The sequence below is a fragment of the Syngnathus typhle genome, linkage group LG16, assembly GCF_033458585.1.
Source record: "Syngnathus typhle isolate RoL2023-S1 ecotype Sweden linkage group LG16, RoL_Styp_1.0, whole genome shotgun sequence".
NCBI classification, from domain to species: Eukaryota; Metazoa; Chordata; class Actinopteri; order Syngnathiformes; family Syngnathidae; genus Syngnathus; species Syngnathus typhle.
Genome location: NC_083753.1, coordinates 10,565,112 through 10,587,285, shown reverse-complemented (window position 1 = coordinate 10,587,285; position 22,174 = coordinate 10,565,112). Strand labels below are relative to the sequence as shown.

The following is a 22,174-nucleotide window of genomic DNA, read 5'->3' as shown; positions in this document are numbered from 1 at the left end:
AACTAGTGGTAACATAGTTGTAACATGTGCCTGTAAGTCAAAAATGAGACATTTATTATAGTTTTGGAATTTGATTGGCTACCTGGGGCCCACATGACACATGACGCTTCCTCCCCAAAACAACTGTTATGTTATAATCTGTTATGATCCTCGACTATAGTGACATTTACGTATACATTTGTTTTATTTTTATTTTTTAGGCACAACAACATTCATGTGTCAAAGTTAAGAGTCAACTGTCACATCATGTTTCACCACTGTGATGATCAAGTTTTATGTTATGGTTTCTGAAATAATTACCTTTACTGATAACATTTTATTACAAATATAAATTAAAAAATAGTATTTGGGTGAAAGTAGAGGAAATATTTGTCCACCAACAACATTGAAAGGCAGAATTAGCGCCCTCGTTTGACCTATTCAGTAATAACCAATTAATCTGTTTTTGGCTCAAGGGCCAGATTAGGTTTTTTCTTTGTTTGTTTCAATGGACAGATGGACCAGACTACTTTTAGATCATGCAAAAGACCATATTAGAATGCATATGTAAAATTTGTTTATTGTGATGAAAAATAATAATCCTCATTTTTAAAAAGAAAGTGACCTGTGGCTTGTCCCATCAAGGGATTGCCACAGTGAGTCACTCTAATTCAGAATCAGTTTTTCTAATCCAACCGTCTATATGGGGAGATAAAAAAACGAGAGAAATAAATAATATCTGTGGTGGCAGCGTGGGAGACTTTTCAATTAGTCTTTCCAGATGCATAACTGTGATCGAATGGGACAATTTCAGTGGATGTCAGATCTGAAAAACTGGCACGCCCTCAGAATATTTTACCCAAGCCAAAGGCATTATCACTCGCCCATACCATCATAGATGATATCTATTGAACGTGTTGCTGATAAAACGCATTGTTCTTTTCCTCTTTGACGCAACATCAATGATTTCCAAAATGTGGAATCGTCAGAGCGCAGGACCCTTTGCCACTTTACTTCCATCCATCCATCTTAGATAATCGTGAACCCAGAGAAGCAGTTACCGTCAAATGACAATGTTGTTTTTTTGTCGTGTTCAAGCGCCAAAATGACCCTTTTGAGGATGTTCCTTTAATATCCAATTGACTTGTGGAATGTTCTAAACAGGTGTTGTTGTTTTTTTTAGCATTCCACATCTCCATCTTTTATTTCATTTTATTGCTGCTTTATCTCACCTAAATGCCCTCGCTTTGGCTTTGACCTTTGTGTCATGGAAATAACGACACCGACATCCAATTATGACAGAAACATGAATGGCATTCACTGCATTGTTCATTTTCTGGCACATTTTTGTCATGGTGATTAAGTGGTTTACCCTTCAGTTCTGAGGTTAGGGGTTCCAATCTGGGCTCCAGCGTTCCCGTGTATGATCTCATGTGTTGTCTGAATTGTCCTTTGGCATAGTATAAAAAAAGGTTGAATGGGTTTTTGTCGTGACAGGCTCACAAGGAGTTAACTAGCCTTTTGCATGTAACTCAGGCCACCCCTCCAAAATGCCAGCCTCTGTGAGTCTGCATCTCCAAAGCGTTGACCTTACAAATGAGCACGCTGCATCATTGTGGGAATTGGTTCTTCTGGGCGGCGCAAAGTCGAGTCGAGAGCACACATCAGTGAGTGCAGCAGAGAGGCAGGCACATCCGCCGCTCGCTGCAGGGATCAAATCTGCACCATCTGACGCTCAAGGATTTATGGGTTTAGTCAAAATTGCTTTTCCCACTGTGGAGATTAAGCACCGGAGGACATAGGATGTTTTCCACCCGGGCCGTAGAATAAACCAGTTTGGCTTTGCTTTTTTTCCTCCTTTTTTTTCCCTTCTCTCTTTCAACGTTGGAGCTCAGGTGCTGGCTGAGGGAATGCCTGAGGAAGTAGTTGGAGCCCGAGAGAGGAGCACGTTCTGACTGTCTGGAGAGAGAGCGAAAGAGAGAGAGGTCCGTTCTCCGGGGAATGTGAGCCATGCGGGTGGATACTGTGCTTGTGTTCTTCATCTTCGCCTGCCTGGCAGGCGCTGCCGGAAAGATGGCTCAGTCTCGGGGTCACAAGCTGGAGACCTTTACGCAAAGCAGGTACAAACGTGGGAATGCAACAAAGCGTGCGCGCGTGTCGCTTCAGTCGCTTTATACTGCGCGTGTTTGAAAAGGAGTTCATCAGGTTAGATTGACAGGATGTGGGCCGGCGTTTCCTGAGTCACCTGTGTGCTACCTCGCCCCTCCCGTTTGGGATTTTTTTTTTTTTCATACACCAGATTGGAGCGCAAGGGAGACCTAAATCCCTACTTCTATTTATGAACCACCGACGAGTTGTTTTGCCCCACAACCGCCGCAGGCGAGCGAATCATTTTGTCACCTGGGGCTGACCAGATATACAATTTAGATTTCTCGTTATAACCCAATGGTTAAAAGTCTTTAGCAAGCGTTTAGACTCTAAATGCTGAGGGGGGAAAAAATAGTCACAAATGTGATCTATATTTACGCCAAAGTGACTTCAAAATCAATAAAACAATCCATGCTCTCATCCGTCCATTTTCTTTACTGCGTGTCCTAATTAAGGTTGCCGGGTAGCTGGAGTTGATCCCAGCTGACTTTGGGTAAGAAGCAGGTTACATCCCAAACTGGTTGCCAGCCAATAGCATGGCATACGCAGAAAATACTTCCTGATTAATTAATTAGAGTAGCTATCAAAAGCAAAGCAGAGGTGGCAAAACTGAAACTGTGCTCACTCAGTCCATCATACAATAATTCAAAACAAAACAGAACAAAAAATAAAACATCAGAGGAATTATAATTTAAATATAAATACAATTAGGCTACTTAAGAATGCCCTCCCCCTCCACAAAAAGGAAAAAGGCATCTGAACACGTTAATTGAATTGTTGCAACTTTAATTATACATTCGAGACATTTGTTTTTAGCAGAGGCACTGCTAAAGGATTCTGTTTCATCATTAATTTATGACTTCATTAAAAAAATAAAAGGTGGATTAAAAGAGTTGCTATAATAGTAGCTGGGCTGTTTTTGACGGTTAAAACGAAAAAAACAATTTGCAGACACAAGCAGTCACCTTGTCTCTTTTGCGATTAGTCTCTTCTTGAATACATTCTTGGCTGACTGGTGGGCGCAATGAACTTGTGATTGCTTTCTGTTGAGGATAATAAGACCATTGCAAAAGTCACAAGTCTATTGACAGCAAAGCCAGTCGCTCTGTATCATATAATCCTGCCGCCTTTAGATTCTCTATCATTTGTCCAGATGTTAAGAGCTCAGTTGGAGACATTAAACAGCTAAGCATCATCAGCCAGAACGAACACGCCTCAGGTCATTTGGGCTGCGAGTGTGCACCATTTTGTCGCTAATCATCTCACGGCTGATTGGTGGTTGTCAACTAGAACGGGGAGAACAGTCATGGACGCCAACGTGATTGAAAGCAGTAATCCCTGCAAGCATCCTTGTCGTTTTCTTCTCAAATCCTTACTTTTGTCTTTCGGGCAGCTATTTTGCGTTGGGGTTTATTTTTTGTTTGAAATGTATTGTTGCTTTAACCATGAAACTCGTCAAAGCAAATTCTAATGAGAGAGGGCTTGATGTGTCTCGAGACGTATTTTTACGCTTAATTAAAAAATGTCTTAACTCTTTTTCTAGCATGTCAGGTTTTTGACATATTTAAGTTTGATCTGCAAATGCTTGCAGAAAATAATTCCACTTGTTGCTGAACCTATCTTTTAATTAATAAGTATGACTAAATGTATTTCCATATTAAAGATCATTACTTAACAATCAGCAGTAGAATATGCATAGTTTCACAAAAACATTGGTTTCTGACCCAAAAAAAACAAAACCTTTCCAAAACACAAATATGAAAAAACTGCAAAACACTAATCGGTGGGTACCAAAGCGGAATTAACTTTCTCCTTCAGATGCCGCATGTTCTGAAGTTACGCACGTTTTTCGACTTAGGTACACAATCCTCCCCAAAGTGGTAATCATCTCTTATTTCTGTGTGAAATCACACAAACACGCTGCTGCTGTATTGTGGGTGTGTTTCCTGTTAGATTCCTCGTGGAGAAATCTTCCCTGACGTTCACTTGTGCGATTCAAATTGAAAACACGGGGGGCTCTTGGAGATTGATTAAGTAGGCCTACAACTGAGTGCGCTGCGAGGTAAAGCGAAGTGCAGACAGGCGGTCGGCTGTGCTCTGATGACAGTCCGAGAGGGGATTGGAGCGTCATTTCTGCCAAGAGGATTAGGAACCAGCTGCTGGATGCAAGCAGACGAGTAGCACCCATCGGCCATGTGTGTAGCCAGCACCCATGATTTGCCCTTATTTCCTTTCCCTCCTCCCTCCCTCCCATCTCGTTTTCTTTCTTTGCATCTGCTTCTGTGCCGTCGTCTTTATGTTCGTCTGTGCTTGTCAGAGGGATTTGTCTCTGTCTGTCTGTCACAACATGCTCTACTCCATTAATCCATTTTGGGGGGGTTTGGAAACTCATCTCTTTCTCCCTCGCCCTCGTGCCGCATGTGGTCTGACGAAAGCCGGTTAAGCCATGAACGTATTGAAGGCACGCCTCTGGAGGAGTGACATCAGAGAAGACATGACTTCACTCAACTTGGAGGCAATGATGAGATGATGCCCTCTTGGCCCATGTGTGACTGATGGAAGCCTTTGTGATGTAATCGAGAGCTGCTTAAAGAAATGTATGCTCTTGTAAGCCTGTTTGAGTACATATAGTGGATAGTAAAAGTTGACACACCCTGTTCAGGTTTTTGTAAAATAAAATAAAAAAATGATGACATTGGTCAAATTCACCAAAATCAAACTAAAGTCCAGTCTACTTTCTGTCATTCTAATATTTCTTATTTCATGTCAATGATCAGGTCCCGAAGAGAAACAAGAATGGATGGTTCAGGTTACAAAACCGGAAGGTGAGGAAATCTATTTATTTTGGTATTGCAAAGAGGCATTTTATTTATCTTCAGTTTCTGCTAAATGTAAACACTAGAAATACATTTCATTATACAGCAAGAGGAATCATTATTCGCTCAATTGACTGTTAATGGAGCTGCCATATCCATGCAGCCATCCACTATGGCATAACATTATTCTGCTCATTACACTGGAATGAAAACAGTAGTTCAGAGCATGTAGAGATGATCACATCCCATCCAAAGTAATAGCAAACGCATAACAAGGAGCCCATTAATTGATTTCCTTCACAATAAATCCAAGCAATGTAGCCAAATGGCCTACTTCAAATATGTTTCTTTCCGCAGCCCAATCTACAAAAGAAGCCCTGACTTGACAAAATCTCTGATGACTAAATCGGAGCAGCTTCTCAGGATAGACGACCACGATTTCACCATGAGGCCAGCGTTTGGAGGTCAGCCAAGAGATGTGTTTAATGACTTTTAGCTTTGAGTAGTGCAAATAAAAAAGATATATTTATGGCTTGCTTGAAGCCATAAGTGCTGTGCTGTCACTTAGTCGGGCCAGTTTCTTTATAAGCCGAGCTCGAGTAGTTTATCAAAGCAGGTAGTGCAGCCATAGCTGAGCTCTTTGTACTATCTCGTCTCTCCTAGTGCTGAGTAGAAAGAGGATTTCAAGAGTTCTTGACTAAAATGTATTTGTGGGATAAACAAGCTTATGCGAATGTACACTCAGTAGTCACCTTAATAATGAGCTCTCACGGAGGAGAATTATTCCTTTACAAAGAAAATAATGTTTAGTTTAGATTGACACTGGAATATATACACAAATCTTTTTTTGTACTAAATTCCTCCGGAGTAAGTCTCAACAGTCCAAAAAAATGCGTCATGAATTAGAAAAAAGTAACATAGTAAGTAGAAGTCACAATTTATTTATTTATTTATTTATTTATTTATTTATTTATTTATTTATTTATTTATTTATTTATTTATTTATTTATTTATTTATTTATTTATTTACTTATTCAATTGTTTGTACATTTTGTGGATTCTACAAACTTTCAAAGAAAAACTACTGTCAGCATGCAGTAGTAGTATTCATCTTATTCAAATATAAATATTATAATACAAATATTTTCCCCCGCTTCATACTTCAACTGCACATCCTCTAAAAATGCAAGCACAAGCGGGATTTCATCCTGCCGCTGCATCAACTTTGATCCATTGTTGCGACCTAATTGTGTTCGCGCACTTATCGGAGGATGTTGCTGTGGAGTCTCAAAGCGGAAATAGGTCACATGGACTCGAATCCCACAGCCAGACTGATTTGCGTTGACACTAAATATGTTTTGATAAGTGACTATGAAAGTAAAAGCCATCTGTGTAAACTTAGTATCACTGTGTCACTATCATTTTTTACTTTAGGTCCTCCCATTCCAGTCGGAGTAGATGTTCAAGTCGAAAGTTTGGACACCATCTCTGAAGTGGATATGGTGAGCAAAAAAAACCAACTACTGCTTAAGTCACAGGGTCAGCACTTTGCTATGCAGGAGTACATTTTTCTTTCCAGGACTTCACCATGACACTTTATCTTCGTCACTACTGGAAGGACGAGAGACTGTCCTTTCCAAGCACCAACAACCAGAGCATGACTTTTGACAGTCGCCTGGTGAAGAAAATTTGGGTCCCGGATATGTTCTTTGTGCATTCAAAGCGCTCTTTCATCCATGACACCACCACCGACAATGTCATGCTGAGGGTTTATCCTGATGGCAACGTGCTGTACAGTCTCAGGTAAACACAGCGGACGGTAAACAATTTCCTTTCCTGAAATTTTACATTTAAAAGGAAAAATATCCATCTCTGTCATCTTTGCAACTTCCTACACACAAAAATGTTTTATTATTCATGAACGTTTTTGTGTGAAAAGATGGTCAACTACAGAAAAACTATTCCCCCGAATCACAGCGGGGATGAAATTGAATTGGAAATGGAAACTGCAGCATACGAATAAATAAAAGTTGAAGGTTGCTACTGCAAGGGAAGGGCACCTTGAACCTGTCATTATGTAATAATCACAATATGAGACAAATATGATATTATTCATTTCGTCACAATGTGGAGTGATATATAATACAGTCTGTGAATGAATAATTGAAGGCTCATCATTTTAAAAAAAGATGTTGCTCAGTATATGAAATATTTTTTTCTTTTAGGGTCACGGTTACCGCCATGTGCAATATGGACCTCAGCCGCTTCCCTCTGGATACCCAGACGTGTTCTCTGGAGATTGAAAGCTGTGAGCGGATTCATCATTGCATCTTTCACATCTTGACAACAGACTCCCAAAAGCTATGCCCAGATGAAAACGAAAACTCCTTTTCATCTTGTGTTCTGCAGCATCTGATGCCGCTGGATAAAGTGCACAAAAGAAATATTGACCTAAATGATCGCAGGGTTGAAGTTTTTAATTGCCTGCCCCTTTCCACAGATGCGTACACGGACGATGACCTGATGCTTTACTGGAAGAAAGGCAACGAATCCCTCAACACGGATGACAGAATATCCCTTTCCCAGTTCCTCATCCAGAAATTTCACACCACCACCAAGCTGGCTTTCTACAGCAGCACAGGTTACCTAATCTCCTTCCTGTGTGTTCAAGCTTCCACATGAGAATTCCAGTTCACCTCGTTTGGCTTTCAAAGTCTCTCCCACACTGATCCCCAAGTGTGGGAGAATATCGGAAAACAAATTCCAGCTGGATGAAAACAGTGCAAGCAACAACTATTTAAATTTCACAGTGGCATTGAATGAATCAAATGACTTCGAACAACTTGTGCGGCGCTTGGGAAGGCCCTACGGCATTTTTTTTTCCGGGCGCTCATCACTTGCCTGCTCACAAGAGCCTCTGAAGTGTTAAAAGGATTTTACGCGCTATCTTCCCTTGCCAGAAATAGCATGAACCTTTCCTTTGGGAGGTTTCATGTCCGATCAACTGCTTGTACACATCATTTTATGTGTGAAAATGTGTGTGTTTGGTTTGTCCTTCACAGGCTGGTACAACCGCTTGTACATCCACTTCACCCTGCGTCGCCACATTTTCTTCTTCCTGCTGCAGACCTACTTCCCCGCTACCCTCATGGTCATGTTATCCTGGGTGTCCTTCTGGATCGACCGCAGGGCAGTACCCGCTAGAGTACCCCTAGGTAAGCCCCGCCCCCTTTCAGTCTCATCATTTTCTACCCATTATACAGCAATAATGTTCACATGGGAAGACTTTGAAAGAAAAGTGTGCCTATGGCGCTCCTTAGCAGCCTTGAGCCGCACAAAATACTTTTTCCCTGCTCATTCAGATTTAATTAACACGTTAACGGCGTAATAGAAACTGTAATGACAATTAGAGATTACAATTCCCTTACAAATTGGCAAATTTCTGACTCAGGGAGAAATGAAAAGAAGAAAGCAATGCACGACTTGCACACTGGAGTACATCAAATTGTATCATAGCAATCAGTAGATACTAAATCAAATATGCTCCTGTAATCTGATCATCTAGGTTCTATTAGAGTGCTCCAAAATTGCAATGCCTATCTCTTATCGTACTCTCGGTTCCTGAAAGGTAGCACGTTATAGACCTACCAAAAAGCAAATTCTGCTATATTTGTTCAGGTTTTAAATCGATGTTCTCGCAAGGACGCTGGCTGTCAAATTTCCACACAAAAGCTCCCACTTTAAAACACTCTTAGCTTTCCAATTACCATCATAATGAGCGACATTAAAATGCAGTAGCATAATAGACCCAAAATGTTCATCAAAAGCAAGGTAGAGCTAATATTCCAAAAGTTGGTTTTTTTTGTGACCTACTGCAGCATTATGCAAATTTTGAGCACTGCGCTGACAAATAGGAAACAAAAAAAATGCCCCAAAACATTCATTCACAGGTGTCTAGTCTTTAAAAAATGTCTGCATTTTTTTTAATTAAAGCCAGACATATAACTGGGGTTACCTAGGTTATTTGACATTAGACTACACACTATTATTTTTAATGAGGTAATACAATTTGTATAATCTGGACTCCTGTTTCCATGGTACCGTTTTATTAATCAGAATAACGCTACCCAGAGGAGTAGTCATGTCATTTTTCTTTAGACAGCAAACGAGTTGCAACTCAATCAACAGGATCGTTGCCAAGTCACGTCCTCCAAGTCGTCTACTCTCAATTGCTTTAAGACAATTAGCCAAACAATCAAATAACTATCAGGCCTATTTGTCATATAAACAGGTACATTTATCAAGTTGAGAAAGAAGATAACACAGTATTCATGTGCGTAGTGAATAAAAAACCGTTTTTTTTTTGAATGCATGTTTTTTTCTCCTTCAGCGTCACACATAAAAACCTGTTTATTTCTAAATGTGACAATCTCAAGCCAGAGGCCCACCACGGCGGACAGCTGCAGGCACTCTGTGTCCTACATGTTTACTTCTTGTCTGACCTTGCGTTTGGAGCACAGTCGTGCAAATAATTTCACGCTGTTCTGTACCGTTCTCTATTTTTGTGTTTGATTTAACATGGTCTTGTAATGAAACAGGGTTTTTTTGTGTGTGTGTGTTTCTCATGGTAGGCATCACCACTGTGCTCACCATGTCCACCATCATCACCGGGGTCAACGCCTCGATGCCGAGAGTGTCCTACATTAAGGCGGTGGACATTTACTTATGGGTCAGCTTTGTCTTTGTCTTCCTGTCGGTGATCGAGTACGCCGCCGTCAATTACCTCTCCACAGTTCAGGAGAGGAAAGAGAGGAAGCTAAGGGAGAGAGTAAGTAATACTCTTTTCACCGTTTGAATTTTTAATGGCGCTTTTAACATGCATGATGTTGAAAAATACACTTTCGCATCGTCTGCCGCAACGATTGTCGGCTGCGTTGCATTTGAGAAAACAAATTATCCAAGGAAGATTAAAATACTTATACCGTCATCGCGTTTAAAGGCCTCGTCTAACAAAGGTGGTGCCGAGGGGTGATTTATTTCAGCCAACAACGATGAAATTGTTTCACTTTTAAATCAATGTGCTTTTATTTGCGAAACACATGAATAAATGCCCCTGCTGCCTGGAGGAAGTTTTGCTATTCCACTGGGTGCAAAAGACCGAGACCAAGAAGAGAATATATAAATATGAAACAGATATTTGGATGTAGCAAAGTCAAATCCCAAGTCATATTTTCCATCTTAAATAGCCTCTGTGACTGGTGAAAATACAAACTAAACCCCATATTACATTTCAAATAGTTCTAAATTGGAACAGGAAAGAAAGATTACTATAATGTGTGCATTTTCCCATTGGGAAATAATTGAAGCCTTTATTAGGCTGTGCTGGTAGTTTTAAAAGTAATTGTTGACTGTTATAAAGTGTATGAGGATGAGCCAAGGGATATCATTAAATTAAAGTAAAATAGAATAAAACTGTTTGATGATGTGGTGGAGGTGGAGTAAGAATTTCTCCGGCTGACTCAATACATTGTGCTAATTCGTGGTAAAGCTCACATGTGACCTTGATGAAGAAGGCCACCATAAAAAAAAAGGAAAGGATGGATATGCCATATTAAAAGACAGCTCTAAAATTAGTACGGGCAAATCTAGTGTGGACGTTCATTTGAAAGACATATTTATAAAATTGCATCAGTTTAAGCTTCCCTCAGACCTATCAATCAATTATACACGCAAATGAACTATAGAAGCCTGCCTAGCTTGTTCCTTTTTTTTTTTTTTTTTTAATCTATGTACTGAAATCATGAAATTCTCTTAGGGGAGTGAGTAGTTTGAGTCTGCCCTACAAAATAATCCACTTTACATTATTTACTACAGTTTGAAAACTAATTAAAACCAAGAGTACCAATTCAACAAATCGGCCGCTAAGCATCGTGAAGGGAATTGTAAGGCGTCACACGCGAGACTGAATAATATATGATGTTAATTTACACTGACTATTTTCTCCATTGCATCAGTGTAAGCCTCTCTCGGGGCCATGGCCAATCAATGCAGGCCTGGGGCTCAACCATTCTATAATATTTCATCTGGCAAATGCGAGGGCATATGGAGCCAAAATCACCCACGTTACCACCGGGAAAGATTTACAGCACAAACAGGATTTCTTAAATATCAGAGGTTATTTATAGCTTTTAGGAGATCAACAAACTAACTTTTTCAAAAACATTTCCTAGCTGCCCTGCACTTGCGGTATCGGGAACCCGGACGACATGATGATCGACCCCCAGATCACCGGATACGGCTCCATGGACATCAACACCACGGGGAACTACGGCATGCCGGAGAACGGCGGGCGCCAAGATCAAATTCTGGCTCAGGTGGCCCTGAACGATCCACAGCTCACAGGCCAGGTCAAGGGCTCCAGGGGCTACGTGAACATATGGATCGACACACACGCCATAGACAAATACTCCCGGGTGGTCTTTCCCGGAGCTTACATCCTCTTTAACATCATCTACTGGTCCATCTACTCGTAAGGTGTACGCACGGGGAGGAATGTGCGCTAAGCGGAGAAGAACTGATATGTAAGGACTTAGTGGAAACGCTACCGGGAACGAGGACCGTCGCCTTCTCAACAGAAGCCTCTTAAGACTGGTGACTTGCACTGGTTCCGCTCCAAATGTGTGTGTGCGCGCGTATGTGTATCTATGTGTGTCATGCAGTGACTTTCGTGGCGTCCATAGAAAGACGTTTGCTGTCGCTTGATGTACCGCCTGCTATGAGAGGCGAAAGCAGCACTTTTTCATTCCTTGAAGGATGAAACCACCGCACAAATGTTTCTTATTATATATGATAAGTATTAACTGTTTGGGGTTTTTTTATTTTCATCATAGTCGCTCTGAGGTGTTTTTTAGGACGTGAAGGGCCTCTTGCTTATTCGCCTTTTTGGGGGCCTCAACATGTCACAAATGTGTGTATGCTGGTGAAAATTGATGTCTTTTAGGGATTCTCAGCATGACAGCTTGCCACAAGAATGAAATAATAGAAAAGAGTGTTACTGTCTCTAATGCTAAATTACTGTAGCAACAGAGCTAACCCAAATCCCCACATAAAAAAAAAAAAAAGCTATCTTCTGCTGAATTCCATCCATTTTCTATAGTGCATGAATACATTAGGGTGAGCTGAAGTCTATCCCAGCTGACTTTGGACCTCTGGATTGGTTGTCAGTCAATTGTGTGGCACGTTTATGGATAATCCACTAATCACATTCCCACCCATGGACAATATCGTCTGCCTGCATGTTTCTGGAAGAAGCATGGGAACGACACACGGGAATTCCTGAGCTGAAACTCAAACACAACTGTGAGGCTGATGTGCTAGCCATCAAACTCTATTAATCATTTTGGGGATACACAATGAAAAATAGATGTGAGGCCCTGTGTATCATTGCTTGTTGCTTCATATTCTCTTTAGAATTGCATGGCGGGTCCAATCAACTGGACGTATTTTGAAAGACACTGCATCAACTATTTTCACTCTTGCCAATTAGTCACACAACTCTAAACCTCCTCAAGACAATCAGCACGTGAAATATGACTCGATGTACGTTTCCTTGTGTGACTTTCGTATCAGTGCTGTGAAGCTACCGCGTTACATCTTTGTGATTGGACAATGGTTTGTTATAAATTAAAAAAAAAGACAAAAGAAAAAAAAAAAGCACTGGCTGATGTACCTTATCATTAAAATGACTATTTCTTCTTTATTGATACCAGCACAGCTAAAAATACGCCACCACGGCGACATTACCAAGAACTGGACATGATCCCTCTGAAATTGATAAAAAGATGAGAATAAAACTGGTCAGGGATGCTGCCAGGAAACTAAAAGCAATTCAATTTGCTGCAGTTATTTCTACCCAATAGTGGCTGTTGGATTCGGTTGACAACGTTATCGTCATAGTAGGTCTGGCTTGCTTGACGATAAATTTCAATACTTGCTGTAAAGGCGATGGATGACCTTCGAGTTTGAATTCATAAGTGAAAAGCATACTCGAGTGACTCGGCCACTGAATAGTCATCAATGTCATTGCCTTCAAGTACAAAAGTGTGGGATGAGAGGCACCGTTCCTGAATAAAAAAAAGTTGTTTGAAGGAAAGGAATCCAACATGCTTTTGAATATGTTCTTGATAAGCAGATAACAAACATGAAAGCAGAAAAAATAACAAGAAGCAAGCGAATATGCTGCAGTGGATATGAAGCTCAAGATTTCTTCTCTGAAAATAAACGGTTTTACTTCGAACTGTTAAACGGCCGCTTCGAGTTCTCTTGATAAAATAGCTTTTATATCTGAACAGTAAATGCCATGTTTTTGTGAAACCTTTTAAATGAGGCAAAAAGCTCATTTTGCTTCATTTGGATTCCATTGCAATGGTGAATAAAAGCAAAATTGTAGAACCTCTGCTTGATATTTTTTCTTCCTTTGCATAAAACTCCTTCAAATATTTTGTAGTGAGCTGTTACGTTTTGAGGTCTCGCCAGTTTTTTTTTTTGCAAAGTCCTCGCTCACTTGGGCTCAGCAGATGTGGGCTGCGCATCTACAGCTGTCATGGCCAGAGCCTTGGCCACCTTCAGGGTGTACATCTGGCTTGGCAAAGACACAGCTGACGTGGAGGAAGGGATGGCATCAAATGGACATTAAGTAAACAGGCAAACAACATGGCTAAAGCAAGAATTATTATACCACCTGCTGCTCTGGCGTACTCCTTGGTGTGATTAAACGTATCTGTGCCAATTTAGAAGAAGGGACGGATTGCATGGTACCTCGAACGTTGCCAAAGTCTGAGGTAGGACAAATGTGTGCATTCACTCACGTCTGTCCACAGTGTGAAAGTGGATTAATCGTGTCTTGAAGCAGTTGAGGCAAAGTGGAGTGCACTACATGGCTCCGAGCAGCTGAGGCTATGTTGTTTCAGCTCCACTACTTGGATACGAAGGAGTCATTCTTTAAAGTATGGTATGCTTACAATATGCAGGCTCTCTCTAGAGGTGCAGAAAAGTATTGCTGAATGAAATGTTCCAACTGTGTGTAATGTGCCTTAAATTCTTATTTTTAGTACATTTCAGTTGTACTCAACTTTCAAACATTTAGATTTTTGCTGAACTTTAATGTGCAATTTATGTCATAAATTGACTGTTTCTACATTAGAAATAATAAATATTAAAATATATATATTGAAAAAAATTACACTATATTTTAGAAAAGTGTTGTTGAAAGTAAATAATGTTAGAGTGGCTTACAATATTAAAGGTAGATAAGAACCACTGGCCTAAAAAAATCTAATATGACGTCAGAGTAACATTGAAAATTTATTTTGACATTATTCTTGAAAGTAAAATACTTCCCATGGTACTGGTATTCTATACGTATAGCCAAAAGCAAATATTTTATATATTGATCCACATTAAATACAAGTGTGTATATTTAAATATATTATTTACAATTGTAATATTTTGATCATTTAAACAATTTTTTTTTCACCTGAAATAATAATAATTGATCCGTTAAAGGCGAATTCTTCATGATATCACAATGACAAACTTATCATTCAAGAAGCGACTACAGGGGCAAAAAAAATGAAACCACTGCATGAGTACAGCACACGAATGCGTAACCCTAACATTAGAGTCTGTTTATTTTTGGTGTACCCTGAGGGATTTACTACAGCTCCATGCGTTCTCTTCCCTCAAATATTTTTGTTTGAGTTGTACGTGTGGAGAATGTGAAACACAGCAGGAGTGTGGAAGAATTGGCTCTATTGGGAGGTTAGCTTCTTCTTTAGAGTTCAATCATGAGATGACAGTCGAGGTCTCCATGGCAACAATTGAGGAACATTCTTGGACGGTGATGGAAGGACTTCTCTGTGAACATATTAATATAGTGAATGCAGACCACTCTAGTCGACTCTGTGTTTTATTTTTGGACTTGTGAAAGTAGTTGAATGTCACAGCCAGACAAATAAAAAATGTTCAAGAAGCGCAGGAACTGATCCAGAGCATATTTTCTGGATGAGCCCAAATGTCCTAACTCAAAGCCGCAGATTGTTCTTGTGACCGTCTATGGATGTCTGCATGTTGTCTGACTATGTATGCCGTGTGAAACACGTGCCTCGCATCTTCAAAAACACTGCCTTAGTGGGCTAAGGATTCTGTACAAGTGGTGAAACGAGAAAAGTTCTTGAAATTGAGGAGAAGAAACTCCCACTACAACATTTGGGAAAGTGCCAAGGGTTTTGTTCAGCTTTCCCAAACAACTTGGCCTCGGGGAATGATTGTATTCTTCCCTTGACAGACTCATTTATTAAGTATTGTGGAAATTGGTGGCTCCTTCCAAAAGCACAAAAGCAAAAAACAAGCAGAGGCAGACCTTGTTTTGTTTAACACGTTTGAAGAAAGGAAAACTACGAATGCTAAAATGGAAAAACTGTCAGTTGAACCTTGTAATGGATTAAATCAATTTACATGATTTCCTCCAGGGGTAAAGAAATTATACAAGCAAAGAATCCAAATGTATTCTTGGCCGAAAAAAAATATTCCCACTTTGATCTTTGGTAACGATAGAAAGCATTGAGAAATGGTGGCCCTATAACACACTACCTTTGGAAGTTCTAGTATAAAATGTCATTAACATTTTAATTGGTTTATAATAATTTTGAAAATCATGATTATCATCCACCTATTTATTCATATTTATTATATTTATTTATTTATTTATTTATTCACATGCTAAAGTTAAGGAGAAACTGAAAACTGCTACAGTGATGTACATGTGATGATGTGCATGGGTTCAATAAAAACAGATGTGTAAGTATTTGGTTCTTTTTTAAAATGGCATTTTTGTCATGGATCTGACTACAAAGTGTTTTGTCCTTTGCAGGCCCCCAGTAGAAGTGCAGAAAAATAGTGCGGTGCTTCATCATTTAAGTGGCCCATCCCTCAGTAAATAAAACGTTGTCTGGTTCTCTGAAGCGTGTGGCCCCATCTGCTGGTGTACTGCGTAAGCTTTCTCATTATAAGCACTGTACCTATGAAATATTCAACAAATAATCTCCCAATTTCATCCTTAATGAAACATCATTTGGAAACTATCCAAAAACCAAATTCACCATGATAGTTATTAATAACTAAAGTCCACCTAACAGGACAACTGCTATTGTTTCCATGCTGATGTAGGAAGCGATGCGCCGCCATTGTTTTAAAAAGGTCAGAGGGAGGTCGCACACGTGGTTGGACATGATGAGAATGCATGACATGCAAGCCAGGATCGATCCGACCCACTGGCCGTCGCTCTGGAAGCACGCTAGAGGGACCCAGACCTCCTCTGTGAAATGGCAGACAACGTGGATCTGTATGCATACAAATATACATACATGGTGCTGCAAATGGAACATGCAAATGAGTTGCTGATCTGGAACGAGGTCAATGGAATTAATAAAGACACAACCGGGTGCGTGGGAGTGAGCAAGTGCACTGCGTGTTTGTGTGTGTGCAGGGGGTTAATTGGGAGCGGCTGTCATTCACAAGGCGGGGGACATGTTGAACAGCACTCAGTGAGTCGGCCGCTTGACGTGACCTGTCCGTCAGCGAGGTTTTACGCACCACTGACTATGTCCGTCACTCTCTATTGTGCATTAATTAAATGACATGGAAAGGGAATGGGAGTGAGGGGATGGGGTGAGGTGGAGTGGGGGGAAACCATGAGTCACCCCATTGTTTTAGACTGGAAGGTGTGCCCAGTGGGAGAATGAGCTTGATTACAAATGAATCATTTGTCAAGGATTGACAAAGATACTCATATATACACACACATATAATATAATATGATATGATATGATATGATATGATATGATATGATATGATATGATATGATATGATATGATATGATATGATATGATATGATATAATATAATATAATATAATATAATATAATATAATATAATATAATATAATATATATTGTATTTATATATATATTTTTTTATTTTACATACATATTTATTTTTTTCAAGAAACAGTTACCCTCCAGTTTGTTCCAAAAGACAGAAAGGCGACAAGGTGTTGAGTGATTTTAAACATGACGGTTCTGCCCTGCTGAAGGAAGCTGACACTGTGTCAGTTTGAGCCTCCTGTCAGCATTTCACGCTTGGAAGGGGTACCCTACAAAAATGCATTTCCAAGTGCACCCCGAGGTATATGCACGTGTATTCATGTGCATGTGTGCCATTGCTGTCTTTGGCATCACATCAGTGCACACTTGTGTTTTTCGAGCTAGAATATATTAACACCTCGTTCTACATCTTCAGGGGATGACGTTTGTGTGTGTGAGGGGGGGGGGGGGGGGGGTCGTACCACATGAATATTTTTCTATTAAAGCATTTCAGTCGAAACTGAATGAAATGATTTGATATGGCTGCAACAGATTCGGAAAAATTCCACCCTTCCCCATTCAGCATTGTTTCTTTCTGTCTCGGATGACTTGGTAATTTGCAAAACAAAATCATGATGCCCTGTGTGGTTAAAGTCATTACAATGGAGACAAAGAGCAATTACTGGCATTGTCTGGACTTGTAGATTTGGTTAAGGACAATCACCGTGCAGCTCAAGCTCACATTGTTGGAAAGCAGCAATTGTCTCTAAAATAAGAAAACCTCGAGTAGCAAAGCAACCTAACAGGAGATGAACCCTTCCTTTGTTTGACAGCCGTGGCAAGGATGCTGTCTGCTCCAATAACATCAACCTTATCATGCAAGCGTGAGAAGGAGGAGAAGAGCCAAGTGTGGTAAGCAGGGTTGACGTTTACCTCAGAGAGAAAATGCACTCTTGGAAATGTGCTTGTAGTTTGCAGTGTACAAATCCACTGAGAAACCTTTTGAATAATTTTGCATTCGCACGTAAGAACCAACATCACCCAAAATAAACATAACCAGTCATTCCGTACCAATCGTGTACTAGTGACAGTGACTAATTCTCACAAGAAAATCACCTCAATCAAATGTCATTATCATCAGATAAGACATGGAGTGAATCTTGTAAACAATAACACTCATTAAAACGTCAATGCAAATTGAATTGCATGTTGACTGTTTCCTAATGATAATAAAAATTGAGACGAGGTAGAATCAGTGTCGCTGGGTCTTCCACAGTGAGAGGAAGAAAGCCAGGGGTGTTAATTGGGAGCAGGAACTCGTGGGTGTCTCCCTTGAGCCTCACTGTTTATCTGCTAATGTGATTGCCACAAATTCACAGCTCCTCCCGAATGAATAATGACAAACATGGTCAGTATTCCTTCCCAGCTACGACTGATGGGAACGATTACAAAAGCCACTCGGTTGGAATGAAGGCGGTTGTGGTGCTTATTGTCTTTTAATGGGTTGCTATGTTGGGGGAGAAATTGAGACGTGTTCATTTAAAGCACAAGTGGCTAGCAGTTCTCCGCCAAACACGTTCATTTGCGGTCTTTGGATCGGTTCAAAGAGGTCAACTCGCGCCAGAGAACAGATCGTGTCTGACTTGGAAGGCTGCACTGCATTCTAATGATGATATCCAAAAATCTAAACCCAGACTCCCAAAGCTCATAAACATCACAAAAGTAGCAGAAACAGCCTCACTTCCACATTCATGCTCCTTGCTCGCATTGAATCAAAGCGAGATTCCTACCGCAACGCTTCGGGGAGTCAGAAAGTCGAGAATAATCCGAGAACAAATACATAGTGCATTGTGATTTTAAAGAGAACAGGTGTTGCAGCGTGACATGCCATTAATCAATCAGGACTTAACAATGCACTTCTAACTCTGCTGGTCATGGCCCTTTGACCTGATGACAATCTGACAGCAGGGGGGGGGGGGGGGATTTGAACCTGTGCAAAGACAAACCTGAGGCACACTAATGAGCTGACGTCTAACCTGCAAACACGGCGTGTTGCACAGCCATGACGTCTGCATCACACAGAGCCTCAAAAAAAGCAATATGATTTGGATTGCAACAAAATTATTTTATTTATTTTATTTTAAATTGACATTGAGCTACGTTTGAAAGTCTATTCATTAAAAAAAGAAGTTGATAGAATGTCTTGTCTGCAGAGTTTCCAGACAGGCACACACGGGCGCATACTGTGCATACAATGAATAAAGCAGAAAAATATTCAGAACAGTGTCAGGCTGGAATGTGAGGAGCGAAGATAAGAAGTCGTTTCTTCACGTTGTGTAGTGATGAGCTGTAATACGGGGCTGTGGCCACAAGGGATAATATCTACCGATTGAAGTTTAGGGCACGTACGAGACGGCCTGTCGTCAGTCATGCCCCAAGCTGAGAAGTGATAAGAAGTGTGTGGATGTGATGAAATGGGGAGGGGGGGGGGAAGGAATCCACACATTTTGCCAATTTTCCCTCGATGGCTGGCAGCCCACGCCCTATAGAGATGCAACCATCGATGTAGTTTCCAGCACAGATGGCTGTGATTGCTTTTTGGAGCGCCACGTTTGAGTCCTACCTGACAAGTATTACAATGAAATCTGAGTGTGATTTCCATTTACAGACATCATTGTGAATGTTATATATGGAAAATAAGGTGGTTTATGTTTGGGGATGTATATTATGTTTGTTATTCTTGGGTACAGATTATTGGAATGTGCTTCCGGGAAATGACTAGCATCCAAAAACTAATTTCTCCGCACTCAAATATTGTGGCGCTTTGTTTGCCCTCATGTTGTACCCAGCTGTGTAATGAGTCTGGCTCAATTAACTTCTCTCCTTCCAACTTGTTATTTAGCCGAGGGAATACTCACAGATTTTTTAAAATGTGCGAGTGGAGGAAAAATAATAAAATGAGCAGACATCAAAACAGGCTATGAAGCGGTTCAGCCAAGAGAAATGTGACAAAAAGGATAAATTGTTGGCAATAAATTTATTTCATGGAAGAATATTTGGAATTTAGGTTGCACACGTAAATCAGTGGTCATGTTTTCGACATAGTGGGAGTGGGCCAGCAGCATAAACAACATAAACAACACTTAACATCTGCAGCAACAAAACATTTCTTGTCTCTCCTGAATTGTAAGCTTATCGCTGTTGCTCAAAAGGCTTTGTCAATACTACTCTTCTTCTTTAGCAATTACCAGCCAAACACCAAGAACCACAAACCCAAAGCAATTTTAAAGACATTGCTGGCTCATATTAACACAATTTGAGCAAAGCACTTGAAAACAAATCAATTTGACAATGATGGATGTGGATGGATGTGAAAACAAAAGGAGAATACTTACATCTTCGTTCTAAGCATGATTAAATCTACAAGTAGTGACTGAGCCAATTATCGACTTATAACTGTAGCTGTGGAGCTGGTTAAAGAAAAATAATCCTGCCACAATTTGGCTCCCTGAGACATTTAATATGATGTAAATAATTTAACACAATCATTTCTTCTGAGTCAATGTTTGTTCAAAGTTGCACACATTGCTAAACAATGGTGAGAAGAAAGTCTGGGGAGTTGAATCCATCTCACATTGTTGTCTAGCTGATGAAAAGTATTTCCAGGTAAAGCCATGGTTGCGTGACTGGAGTCAGAGCCATTTGGGTTTCTTGTCAGTCTGGGAAGCTCTACACCTGCGTCCAGGCCAAATGAATTACACTGTGACTCTGGAACGGCGACCCATCGAGGCCATGCAAGCCCACGTCCCCACTTGTGCTGACTTTCATCATCATCACATGAGTTGAAAGTTCAGTTTTCCTTACAGGCAAACACGGGGATTATGTGGCGGGACTTCTGGTGCTAAATACGTGAGGAGATGCCTGCAGAGCTGATTTGCATAGTGTTTCCGCAAGAGAGCATCCACTGAACCGCATGTTAAGTCTTTGCGATCATCCCTGTAGATAAACTAGACCTTAATGTGACTAAATTGTGCATGAAGGGGATACTTCGTTCCCACTGGCCACTCTGCTGTGTGTCAAAATCCACCATAATGCTTGCAGATAGATGATTGGATTTATTTAAAATGCATTTCAGTATTGTAAATACAGTACAAAATAAGATGCATTCATAAAATATGCGGAATGATAATTTGCCTCATTTATGAAAATGGACAGAAAATTGATTCTTTTTTTCTCTAAATTATTATTTTTTACCGTACTCAAGATGCCTAATAATGATTTTGGTGGAGGCCAAAGCTCAGCTTTTAAATGCAACTTTCTTTGTAAGTGGGGAGGCAGCAGGTCAGCGTGACAGCATCTTTTTTTCTCCTCACACTCCTTCTCTCAATCCATCCCCTCGTCACGCACACATCAGAGACAGCCCGCCTACCTTAGAGTGCCTTCTTGTAACACTGGGAGTGGAAAGACTGTATTTCCAGCAATGATTTCATAATCACCCATCTGCAAGAATGATATTGTCGTTGTAGCATAGCTTGGGGATATATTGAAACAACAGCAAAAATCTATGTTTTTTTTTTATTTTTTTCCTGTCCTAAAAATCTGACAATGTATGAAAGCACTCAAACAAGGGATCAATATCAAATCAGATGTGTTAGCCTGCAGTTGCAAAGGCAAGTCTGCAAAATCAATTGCGCTAAACTGCTTGGAGCATTCATGGGCAGAGGGGAACTAAAACAAAAAAATAATGGTGTCCGCTTCTCATAGTAGTCAATGGAAGAGCATCACAATTTAAGTCTTTTGTCATTTCCCAGACAGCATTGTGTTGGAAATAATAATGCTAATTACTATGATGGCTGTCTAGTCGCTGTCATTATGTTGATTTGCAGCATCCTGATTTGTCTATACATAGTCTGAATTAACACAATGCTTCACTTTGACTATTATTAATTATTTTATGTAACACATTGACGCAAGTGGCGGGCAATTCTGTAGGTTCACATATGAGGGCATTAATTGTTAAGCCATATTGTTATGTGGCCAAATGGCATGTACTTTCTGCAACGAGAACCGTGTAATTTGAGCTGTAATCTGCTGGGAGAAAATGGTGGAAATAATTGCCCAGCTGCAAACGACAGGAAAGGAAAGGAAAAGTAGCTCTTTATGTTAACAGCATTCACTAACCTTTTCCTCCAAGAGCTGATAATGTATGTATGGACAATCAAATAAATGTTGACATATTAGCTTGTCGATGAAGGTTAGGGTCGATGATTATGATCCTAATTAAGCAGTACAAATTCCCAAAAACAAATTGC

General features: G+C 40.3%; 1 protein-coding gene across 1 annotated transcript; it reads left to right on the top strand.

The window, feature by feature from the left end:
• The first annotated feature begins 154 nt into the window (after nucleotides 1-154).
• On the top strand, nucleotides 155-13,316 carry LOC133169755 (gamma-aminobutyric acid receptor subunit rho-1-like). The gene is made up of 10 exons (XM_061302234.1): nucleotides 155-2,099; nucleotides 4,905-4,952; nucleotides 5,301-5,407; nucleotides 6,378-6,445; nucleotides 6,523-6,746; nucleotides 7,169-7,251; nucleotides 7,444-7,584; nucleotides 8,006-8,158; nucleotides 9,575-9,771; nucleotides 11,174-13,316. Exons 1-10 carry the CDS (start codon nucleotides 1,990-1,992, stop codon nucleotides 11,474-11,476), a joined length of 1,434 nt encoding a protein of 477 aa, XP_061158218.1. The 5' UTR covers nucleotides 155-1,989; the 3' UTR covers nucleotides 11,477-13,316.
• The last annotated feature ends 8,858 nt before the right edge of the window (nucleotides 13,317-22,174 follow it).